Source organism: Camelus bactrianus, chromosome 13, assembly GCF_048773025.1.
Source record: "Camelus bactrianus isolate YW-2024 breed Bactrian camel chromosome 13, ASM4877302v1, whole genome shotgun sequence".
NCBI classification, from domain to species: Eukaryota; Metazoa; Chordata; class Mammalia; order Artiodactyla; family Camelidae; genus Camelus; species Camelus bactrianus.
This window is the reverse complement of record NC_133551.1, coordinates 77504407-77528603: the sequence shown is the minus strand read 5'-3', so window position 1 is coordinate 77528603 and position 24197 is coordinate 77504407. Positions and strand designations below refer to the sequence as shown.

General features: G+C 57.9%; 1 protein-coding gene across 5 annotated transcripts; it reads right to left on the bottom strand.

Annotated features, from left to right (window-relative positions):
- Window positions 1–2128: 2128 nt before the first annotated feature.
- On the bottom strand, window positions 2129–9077 carry C13H1orf174 (chromosome 13 C1orf174 homolog). Of its 5 annotated transcripts, none has more exons than XM_045518591.2 (5): window positions 8918–9077; window positions 4390–4500; window positions 3170–3652; window positions 2976–3054; window positions 2129–2673 (listed from the first exon to the last, which is right to left on the bottom strand). In XM_045518591.2, exons 1-5 carry the CDS (start codon window positions 8930–8932, stop codon window positions 2438–2440), a joined length of 924 nt encoding a protein of 307 aa, XP_045374547.2. In that variant the 5' UTR covers window positions 8933–9077; the 3' UTR covers window positions 2129–2437. The 5 variants fall into 5 exon arrangements, with proteins under 5 accessions (XP_045374547.2, XP_045374546.2, XP_010955920.2 ...); XM_045518590.2 differs by having other exon boundaries at window positions 4390–4518; window positions 8918–9057; XM_010957618.3 differs by lacking the exon at window positions 2976–3054.
- Between the last annotated feature and the right edge of the window lie 15120 nt (window positions 9078–24197).

Genomic DNA, 24197 nt, shown 5'->3' with positions numbered 1-24197 from the left:
GGCCCCTCGGGAGCTGATCTGTTAGGACTCTGGCCGCCCCTCCAGCGCCATTGGCTCCTGCACTGCGTCCCTCCCCACCCTTCTCACCTGTGGTGGGTGCGAGGCCCCGAGCTTGGGTGCTGGGGATCATTATGGATGGGGGGGGCACCAGTCAGGAGTCGCATCACCCAAACCCTCAGACCCCCAGGGGAGAGCAGGCAGCCGAACCCCTCTGCGAAATAGGGGTTTATGGTCTGGTCTGTCCATTTTCAACAGCAGGGAAGAAGAATCTAGGCGCTGGGAGGGGAGGGTCTGGGACTTCCGTGGGTGTGGGATGGAGGAGGGGTCCTCCACTGCTGGGAGGCCCCGGTGCCCGGAATGGGCTTCCTAGGAGCAGCCGGTGGGTGACCTTCCGAGGCCTCCATGTGCTGCGTGCTGGGCTCGCTCAGCCCACGAGGCTGTGGTGGTCAGCGCTCCTGTAGTCTTGGCCTTGTGGGTCAGAAGGAAGGCAGCCTGCGGTCAGCCCCTACTGGGAGCAAGGCGCAGAAAAGGATGTGATGGGGAGGGTGGGCAGAGGCCCCTCCAGCGGACAGTGGCCCGAGGAGGGAGCCAGGGGCCAGATGAGGCGCCGTGGTCCGGAGAGGCCACCGTGGCTGAGGGTGTGGTGAGCAAGAGGATGGGCTGGGTTGAGGGGGACCCAGACCCTGCTGCCAGCTGAGGCCAGGGAAGAGGTGGGTTTCAATCCCAAACACTCTGGGAAGACTTTGAAGAGATTTAGGGAGGGGCTGACCAACACTTAACCTGCCCACTGCAAAGAAAGCCTGTCTTCACACTGCCCAGACCCCTGGGGACCTCTGCGTCTTGGACACCTGTAGGGAGATGTCTGCCTGCCCGGGGCCCTGGGCTTTGAGCAGCAGTGACCTGGGCGGGGAGCCGGCTGACACCCGAGGAAGCAGGAAGGCAGGCCCGCCGCGCGCTGAGTCAGGAACACGCAGGCCCTCCCCGGGGCTAACTCTTGGCAGCCTGGGCCGGCTGGGAGGCCCTTCTCCCCCCGTGCTGCGGGCAGCCAGCAGCGGGCGGGCGTCCCAGGCCTGGAGTTCAGGCGTCGCATTTTGGTAGGAATGCAACCAGGCACCTCTTCTGCAGGTGAGCCGGTTCAGGACGATGCCTCTCGGTGGGGTGGGGTGGAGGGGTGGAGGTGGGACAGCATCTCCAGACCCAAGGCAGCTCGACCCACTTTTCTGAGCACAGGATTCAGTCATTCCTGCAGAACCCCCGGCTGTAAACTATTCTCCCTGGCTGCCATAGAAATGCTTTACCAGAAACACTGTCAAATTACTGAACAGCTTGTGGATCAATATGTCCCAAAGTCACGCAGAGCAGGGGAAGGGCACAGCGGCTGGTGGGACAAGCGCCACGTCGGAGTGAAGTGGCCGCGGGGAAAGGGGCCTCCAGGTGGGCACCGTGGCTGGGTCACGGAGAGTGGGAACTGCACAGGGCACTTTATTTTGCCCCCAGATGATGTTAGGTAAGACACTTCTGTGGGTCACAGGACACCGTAGGGGGTGAGCCTAGCTGCTGCCGTAACTAAACCAGAAACGTTTAGCTCAAACCCAGTAAGACTGCTGCTCACTCGTCAAAAGCCAGCACAGGCCTCCCGAGGTGCAGGCAGGTTTTCACCCTGTGCGTCGCCTGGGGATCCAGGCTCCCTCCGGGATGCCCTCCTAGTCCCCAGCCTTAGTGTCCTCTGCCAGCAGCTGGTGATAGGAGGCAGCAGGCAAGCAGGCCCACATCCCTCCCCACAGCCCCCTGGTGAGAACGCATCACAAGCGCGTCTCCGGCAGGGCAGCTGCGCCTGGCAACCCCACACCCCGGCGCAGAGCGCAGCCTCACTGGACGGCTGGCTTCCCTGCCATCTGGGAAGAGGGATGTGCGAACACCTGCCATCTGAGACCCCATGCCCAACGCATGAGGAGGGGCGTGGCCCTTCCAGCCCACGCTCCAGGGACTGTGCTTGGCCCTCACCTCTCCGCTGGGCGGTGGGTGCACGGGCTGAGCCAGCCTTACGAGTGTCAGACGAGACAGGATTCGTTTTTGCCACTTGGCTCCCAAACATTTTAGGAAGGAATACAACGCTAAGGAGATAAACTTCTTTGAAAACATTTTCAAAATATATTTTATTTCTTTTCCATATGTATTTTGCTGAATTTCCCAGGTAAACACAAGCTCCGCATACAGTAATAAAGGAGAGCTCTTTGAGAACCGCACTGATCAGTCAGGAGACTGATCAAATTTTGATTATGGAAAATAAACCTGCATATTATCAAAACTAAAGAGCGCCAGTGGGGTTTTCTTTACAAGACATCTCTCAGGAGAGGGGGTGGCTCAAACCACCACCGCATGTGCAGACGCAGAGAACACATCCCGCGGAAACAGCAGCTTTACAGGCGAGGGCCCTTCAGTTCGGGGTCTCCCCGCGGCCGGCGGCGGGGTCGGCCGCTCTGACCCAGTGCGCTCCCGCGGGGACACCGCGCGGCTGGACCGGGGCTGCGCCAGTCGCGCACACGTGCGCGGGGATTCTGTCTACGTCTCTGCCTCGTCCCCATCGTCGTCGTCCTCTTTGGCCCTGAAGTGCATTTTCCTGAACTCGCGTCTGCTCATTGAAAGGCAGGTGGACGACGCCGGGGGGAGGTCCTTGGAGGGAAGAGGACACTCGCCTCAGGCACAGGTCACCCAGCAGCAGCGCCTGCCCCGCCTGCAGATGTGGGGCGCCCGACTCCCACTCCCCCCCAACCCCCGGAGCGCCCACCCCCCCGCCGGCTGACCGGGAGCGAGGAAGGGCACTGGGTTAGAAACCGAAGCCAGCCCAGCAAGGGAGGGGCAGTGTCCCCTGAACCACAAGCCACAGACACGCCAGCTGCCCCGCAGGGAGGTCAGGTCCGGACACACCGGCCCACGCCGCCCACCCCTGCTGGCCAGGCGAGACCCCCACTCACCATGGCAACCGTTCTCAGCTGGGGGCAGGCAGTGAATCAACTTCGGTTTTGGTTTTGCCCTCTCCTCCCGGTCAGAACCCTATGGCGTTTGATCTGCACTGTGGCAGCATTCACGGCCGTGCATGGAGGGGGACAGGCCCGAGCCTGGGGCCTGCTGAGGGCTGCCCCCCTGGGGCTGGGGGCATCAGCCTCACCTGCATGAGCTCCACGTTCCCGAAAAACCGGCTCACGGGCATGGGCTGGTTGCTGTCGTCGTCCAGGAGGGCGCTGTTGTCCATCTGCAGCGGCCCGGGGCCGGGCTCGGGCTCTGCCGCCCCAGCCCGCCTGGTGTAGCCGCCATTGGGGTCTTCTCCCGAGGGGGCACTGGGCCTTGGCAGGGACTGCCCATCCTCAGTCTGGGTTGGGCAAGCGTCGCTCCCAGCCCGGCGGGGCCCTGCGGGGAGGCCCGCCGCCTCTGGTTGTGTGGAACTGCCGGCCTTCCTTCCCGGGAGCGGTGCGCTGTCCTTGACAAATGCCAGAGGCTCGTTTTCACAAGGGGTCCCAGAAGGCACTCTGGGCACAGCAGCACGGTCCCTCTGGGGGGCTAGTTTCTGTAACTCTGATTTCGCAAGATGCCCTTTGTCATACTTGAACTTCTTGGAAGTCCGCCTGTCGGTGGCTCTGTGTGACGAGGAAGTCTGTCAAGAGAATAGGAGAGCACACACACCAGATCATGGAGCAGCAGCAAGAGAAGCCTCAGTCCTGGGGGATGGTGCTCGCGCCACACCCGTGACTTCTAGGACGCGGTCATTCCAGTGCCTGCCACCACAGGGACAGAATTGAGACACACGATGCCATCCTGCACCTGCCGCCCCCGAGGGCTGTCGGGTGCCCGAGCAGACTCAGAAGCGCGCGGCGCTGTATGAAGCCAGCCCTAGTGTCTGCTCACCTCTGCTGGAGCGGGAGCCGTGAAGGCAGGGTCTGTGCTTTGTGGCCGCAGCAGGCGCTCAGCCAGGGGCTGGTGTCAAACCAAGGCCAGCTGGACTCCCCGGGCCAGGGCTCAAGGGAGCAGATGGGACTCACAGCAGCCTCGGGGTCCTGTCCCTCCCACCCAGCCTGCGGGGGGGCCCTCGGGGCACTGAGCCCACGGCCCTGAGGGGGGAGCATGTGGATGGAGGGCGTGGCCACCTTCCCCTGGTCTGTTAGTGGTGCTCAGTGCTTTTCTTTGGGGGAGGAGGAGATTAGGTTTACTTATTAATTTATTTAACGGAGGCACTGGGGCTGAACGCAGGACCCCGCCCACGCTAAGCATGCGCCCTGCAAGTGCTTCCCCCCCTACGCCGTGCCCTCTCCCCGCAACGCTGTCTAACGAGACAGGTGCTGTGTGAAAGCGGACGCTCAGCCGAGTCCGTGTCTCTGCGCTGGCCAGGCTCACCTGACATGCCGTCCGGGCAGACGTGGTGATGCCGGCTTCCTGGGCCGAGGCCAAGCGGGCCGAGCAGCTCCGGGCTCGGAGGCGCGCTGAGGACCGCACTCCACCTGCGAGCTGGACCAGACCAGGAGGCTGGTCAGAAAGCGCCCTCGTGAGGACACAGAGGGTCCCCGAGTATGGAAAACCTGATGTCAGTCCCTCCCATCCCCATGTCTTTGTCATCTCTGTGGACAGACAGACACCTGTGCCCGGAACGTGCATGGTCACACACAGCAGTCTGGGCTGAAGGTGCAGGGTCCTGTCTCCACGGTCTGGGAAGCCTGGGTGCCCCCCGTCCCCTCACCTGAGGCTTCCAGAGCCTCCATTTGTAAGTCAGCAGATGTTAAGTCAATCTGGGTGTTTAAAATAAGCAGCATGCATCGTTGCTCAGAAGGTTGTTTAAGTTTTCTACGGCGTCCACGTTCTTGATAAAACGAGGAGAAGCACAACCCCCCTAGCCCCCCGTCAGATCACAGGGAGCCGGTCCTAATTCTGACTGCTTAAAGGCGCGGCTGCTGGGGGATGTACCCCACGTTCCCGCAACCCTCCGCTGCCACCTCACTCAGAATGCAGAGGAAAGTCTAGTTAACAAGGAATTAATTAAATCAACAAAACTCAATCATTTTACTTAGGAATAATCTCAAGTTTTCCGAAAAGCACAAAAATGCTCAGGGAAATGGTGCAGAGCCTCGCTCCGATTCCCTGCAGCCAACGACCGTCTGTCACGACTAAGAGACTGGCATCGGTGCCTCGCCGTTCACGAGACTCGCCTGTATCTGAATTTCACCAGCTTTTCCACAGATTCCTTTCTCTGTTCCAGGGTCGGTACCGCGGACACTTAGAAAACACTACACTTAAAGCTCAGGTGAGAAAGTGAAAATGAGAGAGGTGGGTGCTGGGGAAGAGGGCGTAGCAGGCAGGGCCCGACAGCGGCCGTCACAACGGCCAGGACCAGGGACGCAGATGGGGCCAGATGAGGGCGAGCGCCCAATGGCGGGAAAAGAAGTCAGAAAGCACACAAGCGGGTCCCGAGATCTTTGCAGCAGCTTCTCATCCACCCCCATCCCCTTCATCCCCGCCCACAGCCTGCAGCCCTCATGCCTCTGGAGGCCCCTGGAGGTGGCCGCTGGCTCTGAGAAACGTGACAGTTGGCAGAGAGCACTTAAAGGGGAGGTAAAGAAAAGCCAGTGACGTAAGGAAGGAGAGGGCAGCTTCCGCAGTGCGAACAAGGCGCTCCACCGACCCTCGCCTCAGTGACACTGGTGCAAAGTACAAGCACTCGTAATCTGTGGAAGTGGCCCTACGGGAGAGCAAAATGAAGGACAGTTACTCGAGAACACCTGAACGACTGTGGTGACCCAGGTGCAAATGTGTAGTGTCTGAACTTCAGGGGCCGCGCCCAGCTCCCAGGCTGGGGCCTTCCCCCGGGGAGCAGGATGGCTGCCTTTCTCCTTCTGTCCTCACCCTACCTGCTGTGAGGCTGAGGTGCCCAGTAGGCGCGGCTGAGAGGAGGGGACTCCCTCCTGCCGAGACCCCGCTCGTGGAGCCAGAGAACTAAGACCAGGACCCCAGCACCCTCGCCCCTCCTGGCGAGGTGGGCGCGCCTCAGGCTGCTGCCCACCACTTCGCTCCCGGCACTCAGCTCCTAGAGCAGGGCGTCACACAGAAAGGCCTGCCACTGTCCCCAGCCAGGAAGCCCCGGCACAGAGATTCTTCCCAGGGGAGAGTTAGGCATCAAAACCTAGAGCTCTCCATCTCTTCCTTCTGCACTGACAGCGGAGTGTGGAGAAGCTCGTGCCAGAGGGGTCCTCAAGGACAGTGGACGTTGCGATGAAAAGCAGCTGGGAGGAGAATCGAGGTAACCTGTAAGCCGGCTAGTCTGCAGGGAAGAACCAGGGAATCACACAACACAGCAGAGGGAGCCCTTCAGGGGTCAGAACAAGTATCAAACAGTGACCTTAGAAACTGTTCCTTTAAAGAAGCCAGAATGTGACTGGGTTAGTCTGCAGAAAATTTATGCCGTGTCATCACTGGAAACAACTGAGCCGTCAGCTGGCAACTGGTGGAGTTTAACAGCTGGGTGTGGTCAGAGAGAGGGGGGAAGAGAGCCCTCCTAAAACTACTGTTGACCCAGGTGACAAGCCAGGTGGCGGTGGGCACTGCCAGTGCTGCCCCCGAGAGCAGCACTAGGATAATCCACCCAGTCACTAAACGAATGAAAAGCACATTGACAGCAACAAGCCCCGGGGTGGGGTGGGGGCCAGTCCCTAGAGGTGCTGAAATATATTATCTAAAATGCCCAGATTTCAACAAAAAATTATTAAGCATGCAAGAAATAGGAACACACACCCGTACACTAGAATAAAAGTTGGCAACGAAAACTGCCTGTGAGATTGATCAGATGTTGAATTTATCAGAAAAGGATCTCAAAATAGCCATTATAAACATGTTCAAGAACTAAGAAAAAAGATTTGATGGCTGATTGCATCAGATAGAGATCATCAATAAAAGGACAAATTAGAAAACGATCAAATGGTAAATCAGGAGTTGAATATTACAATAACTGAAGTAAAAAGCTCACCAGGGGTAGCTCAATGGTGGGTGTGCAGTGGCAGAGCACGCGCACGTGAACTGGAAGACAGCCTGCTGGGCTGCACGAACGAGCCCGGGACAGAGAGACAAGAACGCAGAAAACGGGGAGCGCTCTGGAGAGACGGGGGCACCGTTCAGTGCTGCACACACGTGTAAGAGGAGAGAGGAAGGAAGAGAAACAGAACAAATAATGGCTGAAAACTCCCTGAATTTACTGAAGAACAACAATCCACAAAATCCAGAAATCTCCAAGAATGGAACTCCAAATATGATAAATAAATGCAAAGAGATTTATAAACAGACGCAACACTGTACAGATGCTGAAAAGCAAAGACAAGGAGAAAATCTTGGAAGCAGCCAGGGGAACATGACTCCTTACAAGCAAAGCCCAATAAACAGGCCGCTGAATCAGCGGAAGCAGTGGAGGCCAGATCACAGTGGGTACATTCAGACACTCAAAGTTCTCAAAGAGAGAACTGTCAACCAAGAATACTATACCCAACAAAGCTATCCTTCTAAAAAATTAAGACAAAAACACTTCAGGCATTTGCTGCTGCAGGCGCCCCTTACAGGAAATGCTAAAGGAAGTTCTTGAGACTGAAAGCAAGTGACCCCAGCCGGTAATTCAAGTCCACAGAGAAAAGAGCCCAACAGTAAGGTAATCGCGTTCTTACAGGAGGCCGTTTACATGCGTATGACCCACTTCCCCTGGGTGATGTGAAGAGCAACTGCATACACTGGGTACACAATGTGTGCAGGAATGTGCTCTATTTGCCTATAACAGCACAAAGCAGGTGGGTGGGAGCAAGGCTGCCCCCGGCTAAGGAAATGACCACAGGTGGTAAAGTATTCATGACGGTGTATCATAGGGTTTGTAACATTAAACGTTAAAAGCACACACCAGAAAAGTGGGTTAAGGGAACAGAGCTAAACAGGAGTGACATTTGTGTGTCTCACTGGAACTGAGCTAGTGCAATCTGAAACTGGGCCTGCCAGCTTACAAGGTACATGGTTAACCTAGAGCAATCACTGGGGGGAAAAAGAGTGAAAAAAATTATTGAACTAAAATGCTACATTCGAACAGGAAAACAAAACAGAGGTGTGAAGAAAACAAAAAGGAAAACGACGTGTGAATCCAACCAAGTCAATAACCCACTAAACAATCCATCAAAAGGCAGTGACGCGGGGCCGGGGCAGCGCCACTGCTGAGACCCAACCACGTGGGGTCTTCGGGAGACACACTCCAGGGTCCAAGGGACAAAGAGTAAAAGGAAAGCAAGTCAGGGGAGCCCAGGTGCAGCTCCCATCCCCCAGGGGCCCCTCGGCCTGGGCCCGCCATGAAGGCGACCCCTCCCCAGGCAGGGGCGCATCGTGTCCCAGTCCCTCGCCCCAGTTCAACCACCCGCCAGCGGCCGAGTGCCAGGAACGGGTGCCCCTCAATCCTCACCATCCTCCCGGGGGGACCCCTAACCGTGCGGGACCAAGCGAGGTCACACGCTGAGCGACCCCGGGCGCGGGTGGCGGCAGCAGGGGCACGCGAACCCCTGGCCAGGCAGTATCAGAAGCGCAGGGGGTCCAGGCCAGCTCTGGAGACGGGGCCCCGTTCCCGGGGCTGGGCTGGGATCCCCCTCTCTTCTCGGGGCCGTGGCCTCAGAGTCCCGCTCCTGGCATGCAGCCCTGGAGTCCCCACCCTGGGGCTGTGGTCCGGGAGCTCCCCGCCGGGGGCGGGCCCTGGCCCCCTTCCGGGAGGTGTGGCCCGGGAGCCCCTTCCCGGCGTCGAGGCCCCGGCCGAATCCCCCTCCTCTGGCGCGGCCCGTGGCTCCTCCTCCGCCCCCAGACAACCAGCGGCCAGAGCCCTCGCCCGGCCCGGCGCAGCTCCCCCCGGCCTCGGCCCCCTCACCTTCCGGCTCCTCATGAGTGTGAGCGGCGAACTGCCGCCCCCAACGCCGCCGCCAAAGCCCCGCGCCCGGCCTAACGCTTTCCAGCGGGGCAGTGAACCGACGGCCCTCGGCTCGCGGCGCGGCGTCTGACGTCATCAGAGGGCTGGCCAATCACAACCCGGCCTCTCCAGGCATGTGATCCAACAAAGTCGGAGTTTTACGTAGCGGACGGGGCGGCGGCCATGTTTGTGAGGGGCGCCTCCCGTGGGGCTCTGCGGCCGCCACGGTTAGGCCGGGCGGTGGCCATGTTTGTGAGGGGCCCCGGCCACGTGCGTGGAGGAGAGCGGGAAGGGCCTTCGCGGTGGTCCGGTCCGCGCTGGTCCGGCAGGCGACTGCCCTGCGGGACCTCCGGGCTTCGCGAACAGCGGTGCTCGAGGCCCTGGAGGCGGGCGCGTGGCCGCGCTGCCTTTTGCGAAGCCCCGCGGCCCTGGCTCTCAGGCCGGTGCGGCAGCGCCACGCGGACGAGCATGAGGTACGCCCGGTTGGTTCCCTGCGCTCCCCCGGGTCTGGGCCTCAACCCTTTCGGGCTGGGGGACACCCGCCCTCCGCGCCCGCAGAGACCCCTCTCCGGGAATCGCCCACCCGTCTCATTAGCCACGCGGGGACCGCACGCCTTTCACAAATGGAAGGCAGTGCTGTTTCCTTTTGTTACTACCGTTTTTTTTTTTTTTAAACAGGTGTGAACATTTGATTCAGACAGTTGTGCCAGAAACAATGGGTTTTCCAGTTAAACTGCAACGGCTGCAGTGAGTACCGCTGGAGGGTCCCTCTGCGCGTGGTTCCCCAGCAGAAGCGTGGTCGCCTGAGTCCATTTCTCTTCCAGAGGCTTTCATGGTCTTTGCTCTGAAGGAATGACTCCCTCAAAGCCTGGAAGTACAGCCTCTGTTCAGTGCATAAAAAATGAGGGTCCTTCAGGATCCCCAAGGGTGCTCTGCAGCGGGTCCTCTCTTTAGAAATGCCTCCTTAGGCGGTTAGGGGGAGCCCGTTCACTGAGATGGGCAGTGCGTGGAGACAGGTGCAGTTTGGTGTGCACACGGGCCCTTTCCATGCACACAGAGCACACTCACGTGTAACAGAAAAGAACAAACCTGACTCCAGGGTAGATCTGTTCCTTGAGCTCTAACCCTGTGCTCTGTTCCCTGGGCTGAGTCATGCTGGTTCTGCACCTTTTGTAAAAGAATGCTGCCTCTAGCCTGAAATGTACAGGATGACCTATTCTCAACGCTGTGACCTTTAAGAGTATTGCACTTTTCCATTTATATAAAGATAAGTTGGAGAATAGACAGTAAAGTTTGTTTTGTTGAAGGTTTACAGGGAGGGACACCATGGTCTGAGCCACGTGGGCAGCTACAGGAACAAAGGATTCCAAGAACAAGGGAATCCTACACCAAGAAGTTTGCAATGACCAGCCACACCCCTCCCCCCCCTTTTTTTAAGTATAAAAGGAGCCTGAATTCTGACTTGGGGAAGATGGTTCTCCAGGACATTAGTCTGCCATCTTCTCCGTCCGCTGGCTTTCCGAAGAAAGTCGCCCTTCCTTGCCCCGACACCGCGTCTCCCCATGTTTTGGCCTGTCGTGCCGCGGTAACACATGCACAAGTGCACGTGCTCACCTTCCTGGCCGTCTCCCTTCCCACCCCTGTGCTTGTCAATGAGCTGCTCCCCATTGCACACCGAAGGGAAAAGACAAATGTGGGCTGGCAGGAAATCCGTTTGAAGAGGAAACGAATCTAATCACTGCCAGCTGCTAAGAAAAAAACCAAAGTGATGCTGTGTTCAGTACCTCACCTGGCCCATTTCCAGTGAAGTTGGTTTCATAGTAAGCTGGGTTCTGTGGTTTTAATTTGGACTCCATAAGAGCTCAGAGTTGTCCTAAATAGGGGTTGATCCACACCAGCCAGTTTTGGGCTCCTACAGTAGTTGGTGGTTCGTGTCAGTGGAGATCAGTGCCCGCTGCTTGAGTGTGCCTGACCGGGTCCTCTCGGTGTCACTGGAGTTTAACATCCCAAAAGAACTCTCCATCTCTGGTCGCAGATCTGCTCTGCTTCCCCCTTCCCAGCCCCCAGTTTCTATGAATAGTATTTCCAGGCACCCAGCTGCTCAGGCCTGACCCCTGGGCCATCCTCAAAAGCTGGGGGACGCTTGTTGCGCACCTCCCATAAGCAACCGTCCCTGCTGGTTCTGGACTGCAAAGGCGCACTTGCCGGCACTGCTGGCACTGGGTGGTCACTGCTCAGTGGTGGCCGCCCGCCTCCCGCACCCTTCCTCCCGTATGTGGGGCTGGGCCTGCTCTCCTGCCCCACCTTCCGGAGCACCGCCCGGCCTTCCTTCACTCGCTGGCCCCACGTGTGTCTGCTGAGCTCCTGTCGCAGCCGGGGCTGAGCTGGGCCTGGGGTCCTGGCGGTGGGGAGCTCACGCCCGGCCTGCCTTTTTAGTGCTTCAGTGCAGTGGAGGACGGGCGTTGCTGGAATAATCACACAGGGAATTGTGCATCTGCAACGGTGGTAAGAGCCACGGGGAGAAGCCACGTCAGGGGCAGCATGTGGGGTGTCAGGTCCACTCGGAGGTCAGGCAGGCTCCTTGGAGGAGGCGACAGTGGAAGCTGATCAGGAGTCATGTCTTCCCTCCTGGACCTCAGCCCCTTTCAGGGCCCCCAGGAGGAAACAGGCAGGAACTCAACAAGTAACTGATATCCAGCGGAGCCTCCGTCTGGGCAGAAGGCCGCCCCCTCCTGATGTGGCGGGAGGCCCTGCGCTGCCGGACGCACCACTCTTGGATTCTCCGCTCTCCTCATCTCCCGAGCCGCCACAACGGGGTGCAGTCTGTCCTGGAGGGCACACAGGACCCAGAACCAAAGTCACACTTCTGCACGTCCTCCTGGGCTCCTCACCTAAACTTTGTCTCTCTTTTTCTTCCTGATCAGCTGTACCCCCTGCCCTTCCAGGGTTACGGGCCCAAAGAGGGGTGTCCTCAGGACAGCAAGATGTTGTTTCTCATTGGTGGTTGGTCTTCCCCATGGATTGTAAGCTCCCTGAAGGTGGGGACTGTATTTTGCTTCCAACCATGGTCCCACAACCCAGCATAGTGGCTGGATCACTGGCAGGTGCCCAGGACATCCCTGTCGAGTGATGGATGGTGGTGGTGACACGTACTGAGAAACTGAGGATTGAAATTTCCGAGGAAACTTTATATTCTCAACCGTGACATAATGTTGAAGCTGCTGAAACACCGAGGTGTCCACAGCTCATTGTCTGCCTTTTACAGGTAACTCGGGGCTGGCGGGAAGCTGGAAGAGAATCTCCCACTGGTCAGCAGCCAGTGGATTCCTTAACTGGGGCCACCCTGGCTGGAGTGCGGCTCCCTACTGCCCGCAGACGGTGGCCTGTATGATGATGGATTGTCTCTCATACCCTGACCTTTTATATTTAGAAGAAAGATGTAACAGGTTTTTAAAAAGTGAGAGGCCCACAAGCAAAAACCCCCCAAACCAAAGAAGCCTCACAGCAGGATGAGAGCAGCCGGAACTCTGTCGCCAGAGGGGACGCAGCGTGATGCAGCCGCCTGGAAGATAGCTGGGTAGATTCTTGCAAACCCACACCTGCTCTCACCGTGCGACCCAGCAGGCATCCCCTTGGTATTTACCCAAAGCAGTCGAAAGCTTGTGTCCACCCAGGGCTTCACACGGTGTTTGCGTCAGCTTTACTCTTAGTTGCTACCACCTGGAAGCAGCCAAGATGTCCTTTGGTAGGTGAATGGACAGATAAACTGTTGGGACCTCCAGACATTGGAATATTACTCAGCACTAAAAAGAGATGAGCTACCAAACCACGAGAAGACATAAAGGAATCTTAAAGGCTTATTGGCAAGTGGAAGAAGCCAACTTGAAAAGGATACATGCATACCATGTGATTCCAACAATATGGCATTCTGGCAAAGGCACCGGTATGGAGACAGTACAAGGATGAGTGGTTTCCAGGGGGCTGAGGGGTGGGGGGAGAGGTGACTGGCAGAGCACAGAGGATTTTTAGGGCGAAATATGAAAATCCTCTGTGTGATACCATAATGATGGCTACGTGTCATTATAAACTTATCCAGACCCACAGAGTGTACACCCCAAGAGTGAACCCGGTGCAAGCTCTGGGTGGTCATGGGTGGCCATGACGTCAGTGTAGGCTCGTCGCCTGTGACCAAGGTGCCGTCTGGTGGGGATGCTGGTGATGAAGGAGGCTGTGTGTGTAGCGGGGCAGGGATTTGTGGAAAATCTCTGCACCTTCCTCTCAATTTTGCTGTGAACCTAAAAATGCTCTAAAAAATAAAAAGTCTGTGGAAAGAAAAAATATGTGATAAATTTCAGCAGTGATTTAAAAAAAAAAAGGAAAAGCTCACAGCCTGATTTGTAGTTTTGATTGACCCTGAGAGTAAGTTTCCTCAGTAGCTTCCTCTCATGCCTGACTGGTGGGGCAGTCTCAAACTTCCAGCAGGGCGGCGTCTCACTCTACATGTGAGTCAATCCCACGCAAGTCTGCCAAGGTCCCGCCAGGTGCCAGCGACCTCAGGACACGGAGGTTGACAAGGATGTGCAGGCTCAGAGCCCCAGGGGGCACAGGAGAGGCTCACAGAGCTCCTGTGACCGTCAGAACGTGCCAGGAAGTTCCAGAGGGCCACTGGTGTTGAGCAGGAAAGGTCTCTGGAGTTAGGTTGGTCAAGGAGGGCTTTCCGGAGGAGGTGGCACTGGCCTTGGGCTTTACATGTGTAGGAAATGTCAACGCAGAGCTGGGGGAGCAGCAGGTGGAGGGCATTTGTGTGCCGGCGTCTGTGGGCGGAGCCCAGTGAGGCTCTTCTCGGAGTCTCCCTGGTGGCTGAACATCAGGGCGGTGTCCGCTGGCTGCTTTGCAGGCTCGTCAAATAGTCGGTGACATTAAAGCGCCTGTGAACAATAGGTCATTTCCTGCTTCAAATCGCCTACAACCTGCTGGGAAGGGAGGCCGACTGTGGGTCTGTTCCACAAGCTCACGGTTCAGTAAATTTGTGACCGTGGAAGGTTCTTTCCGGGGCTCCCCGAGCTCACAGCTGTTCCCACCTCCTCTTTGCCTCCTTGGCAGGAGACTTGGAAGATTCCTTATTCAGAATTTCTTGTTTTCCCTTGTTCACTTGGCTTTCCAATCAGGGCTTCTGTCTTTTGTCTGCAATTAATTGTGTGTGCGTTTCTAGGAAGGCTGACTGTGCTTCTGTTTTTATTGAGAGCAACTCCAGATCGCATGGGGGAGGCAGCCAGGGTGGAAACGCGCATGAAGCAAAGCCCTCGTAAAGCGTCCACGTTCCGCCGCTGATGGGCGATGGGCAGAAACACAGCAGAATCAGCCAGGAGAGGCCTCCGGACGCCTGCACCGCGCGTTGTGACGGACATCGTTACAGGTTCGTTTCATTTATCGAGCTCTGCGCGTGCACCGCGCGGCAGCCCCGGAGGAGACCTGGCAGCCACATCACACGGCCCGGCCCACAGCCGGGAGGGGCCCAGGCTCGGGGTCTGGGAGATCCGCAGCCGTTCAGGTGGAGCCAGCGGAGGATGGCCGGGCGATTGGGCTTTGGGAGCTGCTGTGGTCCCCGTTTACTCTGACATCACAGCAAACACACTCCACTCGGGTGTTAATGGAACTGACTTGCAGAACAAAACACTCAGGCCCTGAACTCCGACATCGTCCTGGCATGGAAGCTTCCAGCAGTTCAACACATCCACTCGGTGGGCGGGGGGAGCGCAGTGGCTGTGTCCTTTGAGTAAAAACCCGGGGATTTGCTGAGCCTGGGAAAGGCTAAGTTTCCAGCTAGTGGAGAAGATGCCGTGTTATGAGGCCGTCTGGGCAGGCAGGAAGAGAGACACACGGAAGAAAAGCTCTGTCTCTTCCGGGAGCCCCCTGGCCCTCAGGCCGGGGTGGGGGGCACCGCTGGGGGAAATGGGCTTAGATGGCACTCACGCGCAGGGAGGCTCAGACTGCGAAGGGAACGTGGAATGAGTCTCTCGCAGCAGATTTAGCTCTGCTTCCCACTCCCCCACGCTTGCCGGTTCCATCGCTCTCGGCTTGTTTGGCTAAACGTCAGTGGCACGCTAGGGACGGCCGCCAAGCATATGAATTTGCCCGTAAATGTGGCGGCCGTCAACGGGTGACGGCGGCTTTCCCTCCGTGGCCATGTGATGCACGCGGCCGTGCACAGGAGCAGTAGCTGTTCAGGTACCTCCTGGTTTGAAGGCAAATTGCCTCCATCAAAGCCCAAACGTTGTGGGACCCTGCCACCCCCGACGTGGGGAAGGCCACCCAGGAGAAGGCACCGCTGTGGCTCTGCGTGTCCTCACTGATGTCCCTTTCTGGCTAGACGCAGAACCAGTTAGTGCCAGGAGCAATTGACCTCAAGTCTAGGTCCGTTCCTGCCAGGCCCTCACGGAGCTAAATTTCATCAGATTTCAAATCCATCAAGTTTCATCTGGGCTGCAGAGACATGACAAGGTGCCACACCCTCCCAGCTATCAGTAAGGGTGACGAGGCCCTCAGAGGGGGACCCCAGCCATGGGTGGGAAGAATGGGGGGACAGACGCAGGATGGCAGGAGTGTCTGCCTGGGAGGACACGTGGCGCACAAAGCCCTTCTTTCCAGAAGCATTTCAACTGCTTGAAAGACCGGAAAGGCACTGATACGCAGTTTTGCTTTCAGTGATGTGGGACTGGAGAGATTTTGCACCACCAGCATTTGCCTGGAAACAAGGCAAGCCTGGGGGAACCCCATCTGTCTCCCCGAACCACGTGGCTGGTGGCTGGTCCAGGAAGGGAGAGAGGTATTCAATAGGGAAGGTGGTTAACTCACAAAAACGTAACTGACGCCAGTCTGCGGGTGAGCTGGGGTCCTCGGGGGGCCGGAAAGATCCCATCCCACGTCAGTCAGCGGGGTCTGCCCTCCTCCACGGGCACAGGCAGCAGAGTGACAAATGGCCAGTCTCCGCTCAGGCTGGCTGGCTCCTCTGCCTGCAGGAGTCCCCGTATCCTTGAAGGACACCGGCCTGTTGACGCACCCCCACCCTGCTGCCTCCTGGGAATCCAGAGCAGACTCAGGTCAGCGCGTGTCCAGGCAGCTCAGCGCTGGATAAATGTCGCTGGACACAGATTTAAGCGGCATAGACAGGGATGCCGGTGGCCCCTCCACAGCGGCCAACAGGTGCGCACTAACGTCACGGATGTAACCTTGCTTCTCAGGTGGTGACTCTGCCGAGGCTGGCTCGCTCCGCGGTTCTCTCCCGGCTGCTTGATGAAACGGTCTCACCTGTCTGGCTCCGGCGCGAGCTCCCCTCCTGCCTTCTTTTCAGCCTGAGCACGAAACGGGAGGCAGATCGTGCTTTGCTATCTGGTCTCTCGGTTCGTGGGATGTTGGCTCGTGGACAGGGAGCAGCTTAATAAGGTTTGTGCCTTAGGAGGGTTTTACGGCTGAGCCATCTGGAAATCTTGCACATTTTCGAGCTGAGGCACGAGCTTAGAGGTGAAAAGGTGAGGATGATCTTTTCCTACGGATTTGCCGATCCCAGGGTATCTACCTTCGGTATTCCAGAGGAGGGATTTACACCAGATCAGGAGATGGAGAACGATGTTCATTCTCTCTCTCTTTCTCTCTCACGTGCTCACGCACACAGGCACACGCACGTGGGTGCAGGCTGGGGGGTTCAGACCAACTACAAAGTTAAAGGACACAGTCCGCAAAGACCTCATTCAGCTGCAAGTTTGGGGGTCCCCAAGCCCACCCTCAGACTTGCTCGTTCTCCGGAAGGCTCATAGGACCCACGGGAGTTGTCACCCTCACAGCCACGGCTACTTGCGGGGAAGGGACGCAGATGGAGACCAGCCAAAGGAGGAGACGTGCAGGCCGAGGCCCGGGAAAGCACCCCAAGTGCTGACCCTGCCCCATGGAGTCTGGACGCCTCACTGTCTTGGCACTGGCATGTGACAACACTCGGGGACGACTGCCCACTAGGGAGGGCCTCCTGAGTCTCAGTGTCCCGTACCCTGACTAGGTGGGGCTCCATGACAGGCATGACTGATGATCGAGCGACTGAGGACTGATCAATGGTGGATTTCTCACATCGTTGACCCCCGTCTCCAGGCGGCTGATACCCGGGACCCCCCTCCCTAAATCATGAGGTTGGTCTTTCCGGCCCGGCCAGCCCCACCCTGAGACTTCTAGGTGAGGCTGTCTCCCACCCACATCAGTGGACTATTTGGGGTGACCGGAGGCTCCCAGGAAACCAAAGACATTCGTATCAGGCAGGGCGTCTTAGGGCTGACTGCGCAGAAGCAGGGGCAAAGGCCTGGTTAAATTCTCTAACACACAAACAGAAGGAGAAAAAGAGAAAATGTTGCTCTGTGGGTCTGTAACATCCCCATTCACAGGCTGGTTGGAAATTCTTATCTCTTTTTTCTGATTGCTGTTGAATTCCCTGGAACCAATGCCTATTGTATGTACCTGATTACAAAGGAAAAGATGTTATAGAACATTCTTCCTCTCAGGAAAAAATGAGGCACCCTGCCCTTTTCTCAGTGAGAGAGAATGTTCTTTTGAATAATTTTTTAATTTACTAAATTGTTTTTGAAGCTGTGGCTTCGAGGATGCTGTCTTCCAGCAGAGAGGCGTGCAGATAACAATGTTTTAATACTTGCCTTGCCCTGGAGGGTGGCCGGCGGCGGCCTGGGGGCTGCGGTACCGTGGCGATCTGTAAGACCGCTCCTGTTGTCTCGCCATCACCACAGAAGCAGGGGCCCAGGCCGCACGGCACAGCCTTGCTCCTCCCCGAGACCACGGGGACCCCAGCGAGGCTGCGCTCTCCAGCCCCACCCAGAACGACCCTGGCTGCTGGTGCAGACCAGAGACCAGCCTTCCCTGTCTGCTGAGAAGTGAAAGTATCCATATCCCCAAAGAGCTGTTGCTGTCTGCTGTTCATTTACTGCCTGGAGTTTAAAAAAAATTCTGTGTTTTAAGGTCAGGAAAATTTTGACGGTCCCACCACGGCGGCGCCCGAGTGGGTGGTTACGTGCATCACCCGCAGGGCAGGGAACTGCGTCTAAACAGTGACCCTTTTGTCTTGGGATGCTCAGTGACTGCCTTTAAACTTTGCCGCCAGGATGCTGGGCGTCAAGTACCGCTGACTCCAGGAAGCAGCAGGGCTGCTGCCCAGGTCCGCGGTCCAGGCGGGAACACCACCCCCCTCCCGAGTCTCCCTGCCTGGGCGGCCTTCATGCCGTGGACCCTGAACCCTGGGGTCAGCGTGCGGGGCCGCACCAGAGGGCTGGGGCTGGAGCTGGGGTGCCGAGCAGGATGGTGGGGTGTGCAGAGTGGGGACCGACGCCGGGCGCTGGATCTCGGGGCGCTTCCTGGGGACGGTGGGGAAGCAGGTTGTGCAGCCATCATAAGGGGCGTGGCCCCAGCTCTGCAGACACAGCCCTGCAGAGCTGCACCAGGGCCTCACCTTTGCAGAGAATTGGGTGTCTACTTGCAAAGGCTGCTGACACTCGAGTGGGACTTGCTGGGAAAAGAGGGGTCCCTAGCAGGCCACTGGTAACCGCGGAGTGAGTAAGCAAGTTGTGGTGACAACAGGGACGTCCTGGTGTCCGAGCCCCACGCTGCCGGGCCTCGTGCGGCCCCCGTTTTCCTTTCCTTTTTTCCTTCTTTCTTTTCTTTTTTTTTAAACTAGCTAATGCCCACATTTTATTTGTATTTCCTTAAATTTTTTTCAAAATTTTTTTTTTAAATGCAGGTACTGGGGACGGAACCCAGGACCTCGTGTATGTTAAGCATGCGCTCTATCACTGAGCTCCACCTCCCCCTGCATTTCCTTAATGTTTATCTAATGTCCCTCTCCTGTTCTCGGGGCCCAGCTAGGGCTTCTGAAGCTGCTCTGGGCTGTTCCAGCTTCTTAGACTTGCCTTGTTTTTAATGCCCCTGACGATCTGACTGGCCGGGAGTTTTGTAGACCCCTCCTCAGCAGGGATCTGCCTCGTGTTTTTCTCATGATCAGACTGGAGTGTGGGTTTTGGGAGGAAGACCACAGAGGCGAATTTCCACTTCATCCCACCGTGTCAGAGGTTTCTGCCGTCAACGTAACTTAGCGCTGCTGACTTTTTGTTTCGTGGCGTAGGGCTGACTCACAATGTTGGGTTAACCTCTGGTGCGCAGCTTAGTGGCTCGGTTATACGTACACATTCCTTTCCATTCTCGGCGATTGCAAGGCGCAGAGTGTAGTTGCCTGTGCCCCACAGCAGGACCTTGTTGCGTGTCTGTTTTGTATGCAGTAGTGTGTATCTGCTCATCTCAAACTCCCAGGTTACCCTCCTCCCTTCCTCTTTGGTACCATGAGTCTGTTCTCTGTGTCCTGGGGCCTCACATGTTTTTTGAGCACATCTGGGGGGGCCTGGCTGGCTTTAAGCCTCTTGCATGGGTTATCTCATCCTCCGCCCCCCACCACGAGATAGCTTCTCTCTTGGCCCCGTGTACACCTGGGAAACTGAGGCCCGGAGACGGGACATGACTTGCCCAAGGCCACACAGCAAGGAGCAAGGAGGTGGCAGGTCAGGATCTGGCCCCAGACACCCCACTTCACCCCACCTGGGCCTCTGCAGGGGAGAAGCCCTGACCGCGGGGAGGGGCTGGGGGCTGAGCCCGTGGTAAGGGCGGCTGCTCCCTGGGCCTCCTCGCCCACCGAGTCTGGTGTCCTGGGTCCCCGACACCAGGGGGCAGGATGAGACAGAGAACCGCAGCAGCGGCTGGGAAGGCTGGCTCCCCTGCTGGTCCTGCTCTCAGGGACAGCGGGGGCAGAGAAAGTGGCTGCTTTTCTAATGACCTTCAGGACTCCCCCCCCCCCCAAGCTGGCCAGGAGCCAAGCGAACAGCTGCTGCTTCTTTGGAAAATGTGAATTTTCAGCTTCTCGGGTTCCCAACAAACACCTTGGCGAACACCAGGGAGTGAAATCAGCGAATTAAAAGTTAATTAAGGAGAATCAGCAGCTGCTTTCGGCGCGGGGCTGTCAGGAGAGGGGCTGGCCTGCCCTCTGGTCTGGAGGTGACGTGGGTTCCCTTGGGGGTCCCCATGGGTTCTGTGCTGGGAGTGGGGGTTTCCTGGTGAAGAAGTTGCCTTCTTTCTGCCGCCCCAAGTTTTGCCTCTGGCCTGGGGCTGGCTTATCCCCCTCTGATCCTTTGCTGGTCTTTGCAAGCATATTTGCTGCCCATGGACCATCCTGTGTGAAGGCGGGAGTCCAGCCCTCCCCTGAGCCCGCCAGGGCAGACCGTCCCATCCAGAGGGCGTCCGCAAGCCCTGGCCCGGCCCGCTGGGACCTAGGAGGCCATGTGGGACTTAGGACTCGGGGAGATTTGTCCCTCCCTCTCCTGCTCCGCACTCTCCTGGACTTTGAGAAAACACCCACTCTCTTGTGGGGTCACAGGTGAGTCGTGCCGGAGGGCCCATGGGGATCTGCTGGTCCAAATCCCGTGTTCACAGAGGGGGTTGGAGGCCTCGGGGGGCTCTTGTTGAGATTTGCTTGTGACATTATTGTCTGGGGCCTCCACTGGACAAGCTTAGGTGAGAATTGATTTTGAAATATAGATTATTCATTTGTTCAACCAGAACTTACTGAGTATCTACCAGGTGCCTGTCATTGATGTGGACAATGTTGGGGGCACGCTGGCCCCAAATGCCTGTGCTTGTGAACCTCAGGGCCTAGGGAGATGGAGGTAAACAGCACAGCTAAGCAAGCCACGGGAGGCCAAGGGAGGGCGCTGGGAGACAGAATGGGCCGGGGGGAATGGGGAGCCCTGGGGTAGCCCCCGCGACTTTAGCAACGGCAATGCAGAGACATTGAGGCAATGAAAGCCCTCAGTCTGGGTCGGAAAGTGAGGCCGGGATGGCCTCAGTGACCCCTGCAGGGAGGTGAGAAACAGCCAACTGCATCTCCTGGGGGTTTCCTGGGCCACGGGGCCTCTGCAGGTGGCTCTGATGCACTGTGACAGCCGTCCTACTGGGGAATAAGGGAGAAAATCCTGCAGGGCACATGGCCTGATTCCTGCCTGTGACAAAGCACCGGCAGGGACCCCTGGGCACCATCTCAAGGCCATCTGCAACAATGCATTCTACGTGTCACTTGGGCTGGGCCACGGTGCCCAGATGCAGGGCCTACATTTGTTCTGGATGTTTCTGGGAGGGTGTTTCTGGATGTGATCAACCTTTAACTCAGTGGGCTCCATGGTGTGGTGGGCTGCGTCTGATCAGGTGAAGGTCTGCGTAGCACCAGAGGCTGACGTGGCCCGAGCAAGAGGAAGTTCTGCCGCAGACGGACTTGGGACCTGAACCACAGCACCGGCTCTTCCTGCGTCTCCAGCTGCAGGTTTGGGGCCAACGGCCTCCGCGGCTGTGAGCCAGTCCTTGGACTAACTTTCCGTGCACGTACACGTCCTTTTGGTTTTGTGGCCCTGGAGAATCCTGACTCTCACACACAGCGGGACACATCTGAGGTTTCCTGAGGCAGAAGAAGGAGAAGGTGGTGACTGTCTGAGAAGCAGCGCCCAGCGAGAAGAGCATCCCTCACGGGCTTGGGGGAGGGGTCTGCGGTTCCGCGACAACGACCGTGTGCGCGTGTGTGACGTCACGGTTTGCCGGAGTGAAAGGTTCCCGTCGTTAGGCTGTGTCGCTGATGGCTGTGCCGACGCCGCCCCACTGGCCCCAGCGAGGCCTCCCTTTAATGCACAGCACACGTAGCCATCCCCCTTCCTCCGGCAAGGTCAGCCTACGGCCCTCCAGGGTCGATCGGCCCTCAGCCCCTGCAGGCGGGCGGCCGGCTCGCTGCAGCCCCTTTCCCTCGGTGGCCGATGCTGCACCTGTGCTCGGTGGTCCCTGCCTCACGAGTTCCTCCGGAAAGGGGAGTGGAGGGGACCTTACTGTCACCCTTCTGAAGCACCCCTTGGTCCTTCCGTCTGCACTGGGTCCTCTGTGCCTTTCTCCCCTCCTCCTCAGCCCCCGCGGTGGACTCTCCCCAACTCCTGAGGGTTCAGACCCTCCATCTCCCCCCCATTCAGAGGGCTGGGTCGTCTGCTGTCAGCTCGCTACCCCGTTCTGCGAGGCTGGAAGCTGCCCCCCCAGGTGGGTGGGGTTGGCTGGTGCGACAGAGGCGGTGAGGTCTTTGGGGCGGCCGTAAGCTCCAGGAAGGTCCCCGCAGCCAGATGTGGTGGTGAACACAGCGGCTCTGACATCGTGCTGGATGGGGCGGGGGTTGCTCAGCCGGCCCTCTGTGGAGACCCAGCTGCGGTCCCATGTGGGGGCTTCAGCTTCTAAGACACAGTTTTCTTCCCCTCTCCCAGACCTCAATCCCTGGCCACCCTCACATGCATAAAGGCCTCAATTCCTGTAAGAAACTCCCTTTTCCTGCAACATGGAGGTTGCTTGTGTCTTTTTGGTTGGCTTCAGACTGGCCTGCACTGTGCACTCCCAGCGGAGGCCTGGCTCCCATGAGGTGGAGGCGTGTCTGCACTGAGCATCCAGCTCTCCGGCTCCCCAACCCCCGTCACACACGAACTTCCCAGCAGCTCCGGGAGCATCTCTGTGTCACCAGGAGGTCCACTGGCGGGTTCTGCCATCAAACAGAAGAGAGACGCTCCCCAGACAAAGCCAACACCGCCAGGGCACAGAGGACAGACGCGGGTGCCGGACAGGGTGCTTACTGTCCGCTCCTGGCTTCCCCTTCCAGGGGAGAGACATCCATCCACTGGAGGCGCCTAGCTGGTCTGCTGCCCTGTCTCCTCCCTCTGCAGTGGGGGAACCTTCCAATTCAGGCAGCCTTGACCCACCTCTGCCGGCTGGAGGCAGACAAAACAGGAGACCTCCTGAGCTGACGGGCGGGCCTCTCCTCCCCAGCTCTGCCTGGATCAGGGGAGGCAGCCAGCCAGGCGAGCGTGTCTGCCCATGACTCAGCTCTTCCTGTGGGGGCGCCCCAGGTCTGCGCTGGGGCAGGGACCCTGCTCGGCTCTGCCCACAGCTCACCCCCAACCATCCACGACAGCAGTGCGATTCAGATTCTCCACCCGCTGGCACATTTGTCCCATTTCTTATTTGGTTCTGACAAAAAATGTCACTCGCCCTCTGGTTCTATGAGGAAGAGGTCATTAGCCACTGCAGTCACTGACCTTCAACTCGTCCTTGAAGAGAGTTCAGGACAGAGCTCAGGAAGGAGGCGCTCTGTGCTCTGGGAAGACTGGCGGGGCAGGCCTTCAGATAGTTAGATATTTTGGGGAGAAGAGTTTCTGAGCCCGCTTCTCGCATCTTCTCCCTCCTAGAAAAGCACTGAAGTCACTGCTGGAGACACCTGCCCCGGTGACGAGCAGCAGCCGTCTACCGACACGTGGTTCTGAGCGCACGCGCCCCTTCTCCAAGCTCACGTGAGCTGACCGCCCCCCGCCTCTTCGGAGCAGCTCCTCAGAGCTCCTGAGAGGCTGTCTCCTGGCTAGAGTCCTCAGCAAGTCCCTGAATAAAACCGAAGCTCACCGCTGTCATCTGTGTTTCAGTTGACAGTTCAGGACTTGGGTGGGAAGAAAGGGGACGTTACTTGGCTCTTCAGAGACCTGGACAGCAGGCGGCTGTAGAAACAGCAACTCTCTTTCCTCGACCTTCATATTTCCCTCGTGCTCTGGACCCAGAATGCATGAGTTGGGATCCAGGCTCAGCCATGGACTTATGAGTGGCCAGGGACACTTGCAAATCCCTGGTCCTCACAGTAAAATGCAGGTAAAAAAAGTCTCACCGATGCTTCCAGAATCAAGTGGGAAGCAAGCTCCCTGCAGTCTGTGGGGACTACGTGCAAACTGGTCCCCTCCACAGGACGTGACTCACATTCTCCCCCGTCCCAGGAACCTCGAGGCCCTGGCCGTGGGCCACCCTGGGACCAGGTGGGGAAGGAGTAAGGGTCCTGACTGTGGCCAAACCCTTCCTTTGACGCCTCCTAGCCCTTACACGTCCCTTTGTATGCATGTGTGTGGGGCACATGTTCTAACCAGATGAGACCAGCACTGAACGCAAGTGCAGCTGCTCCCTGCTCGAAAGGCCAACACTCGAGAGACAAGTGTTGGTCGAAAAGGAAAGGTTGTGTTACTCAGGAGGCTGGCAACCTGGGGGGATGGCAGACTCACGTCCCGAGAGCACCACCAAGTCTTAAAGGCAGTGTCAGGGGTGT

Bases quoted from the DNA above. Each gene is read 5' to 3' on its own strand.
- C13H1orf174 (XM_045518590.2), bottom strand. The intron at 3,653-4,389 runs GTGAGCCTGGCC...TTCTCTTGACAG, and splicing joins CTGCCCGGACGGCATGTCAG to ACTTCCTCGTCACACAGAGC. The intron at 3,055-3,169 runs GTGAGGCTGATG...CAAACGCCATAG, and splicing joins GGAACGTGGAGCTCATGCAG to GGTTCTGACCGGGAGGAGAG.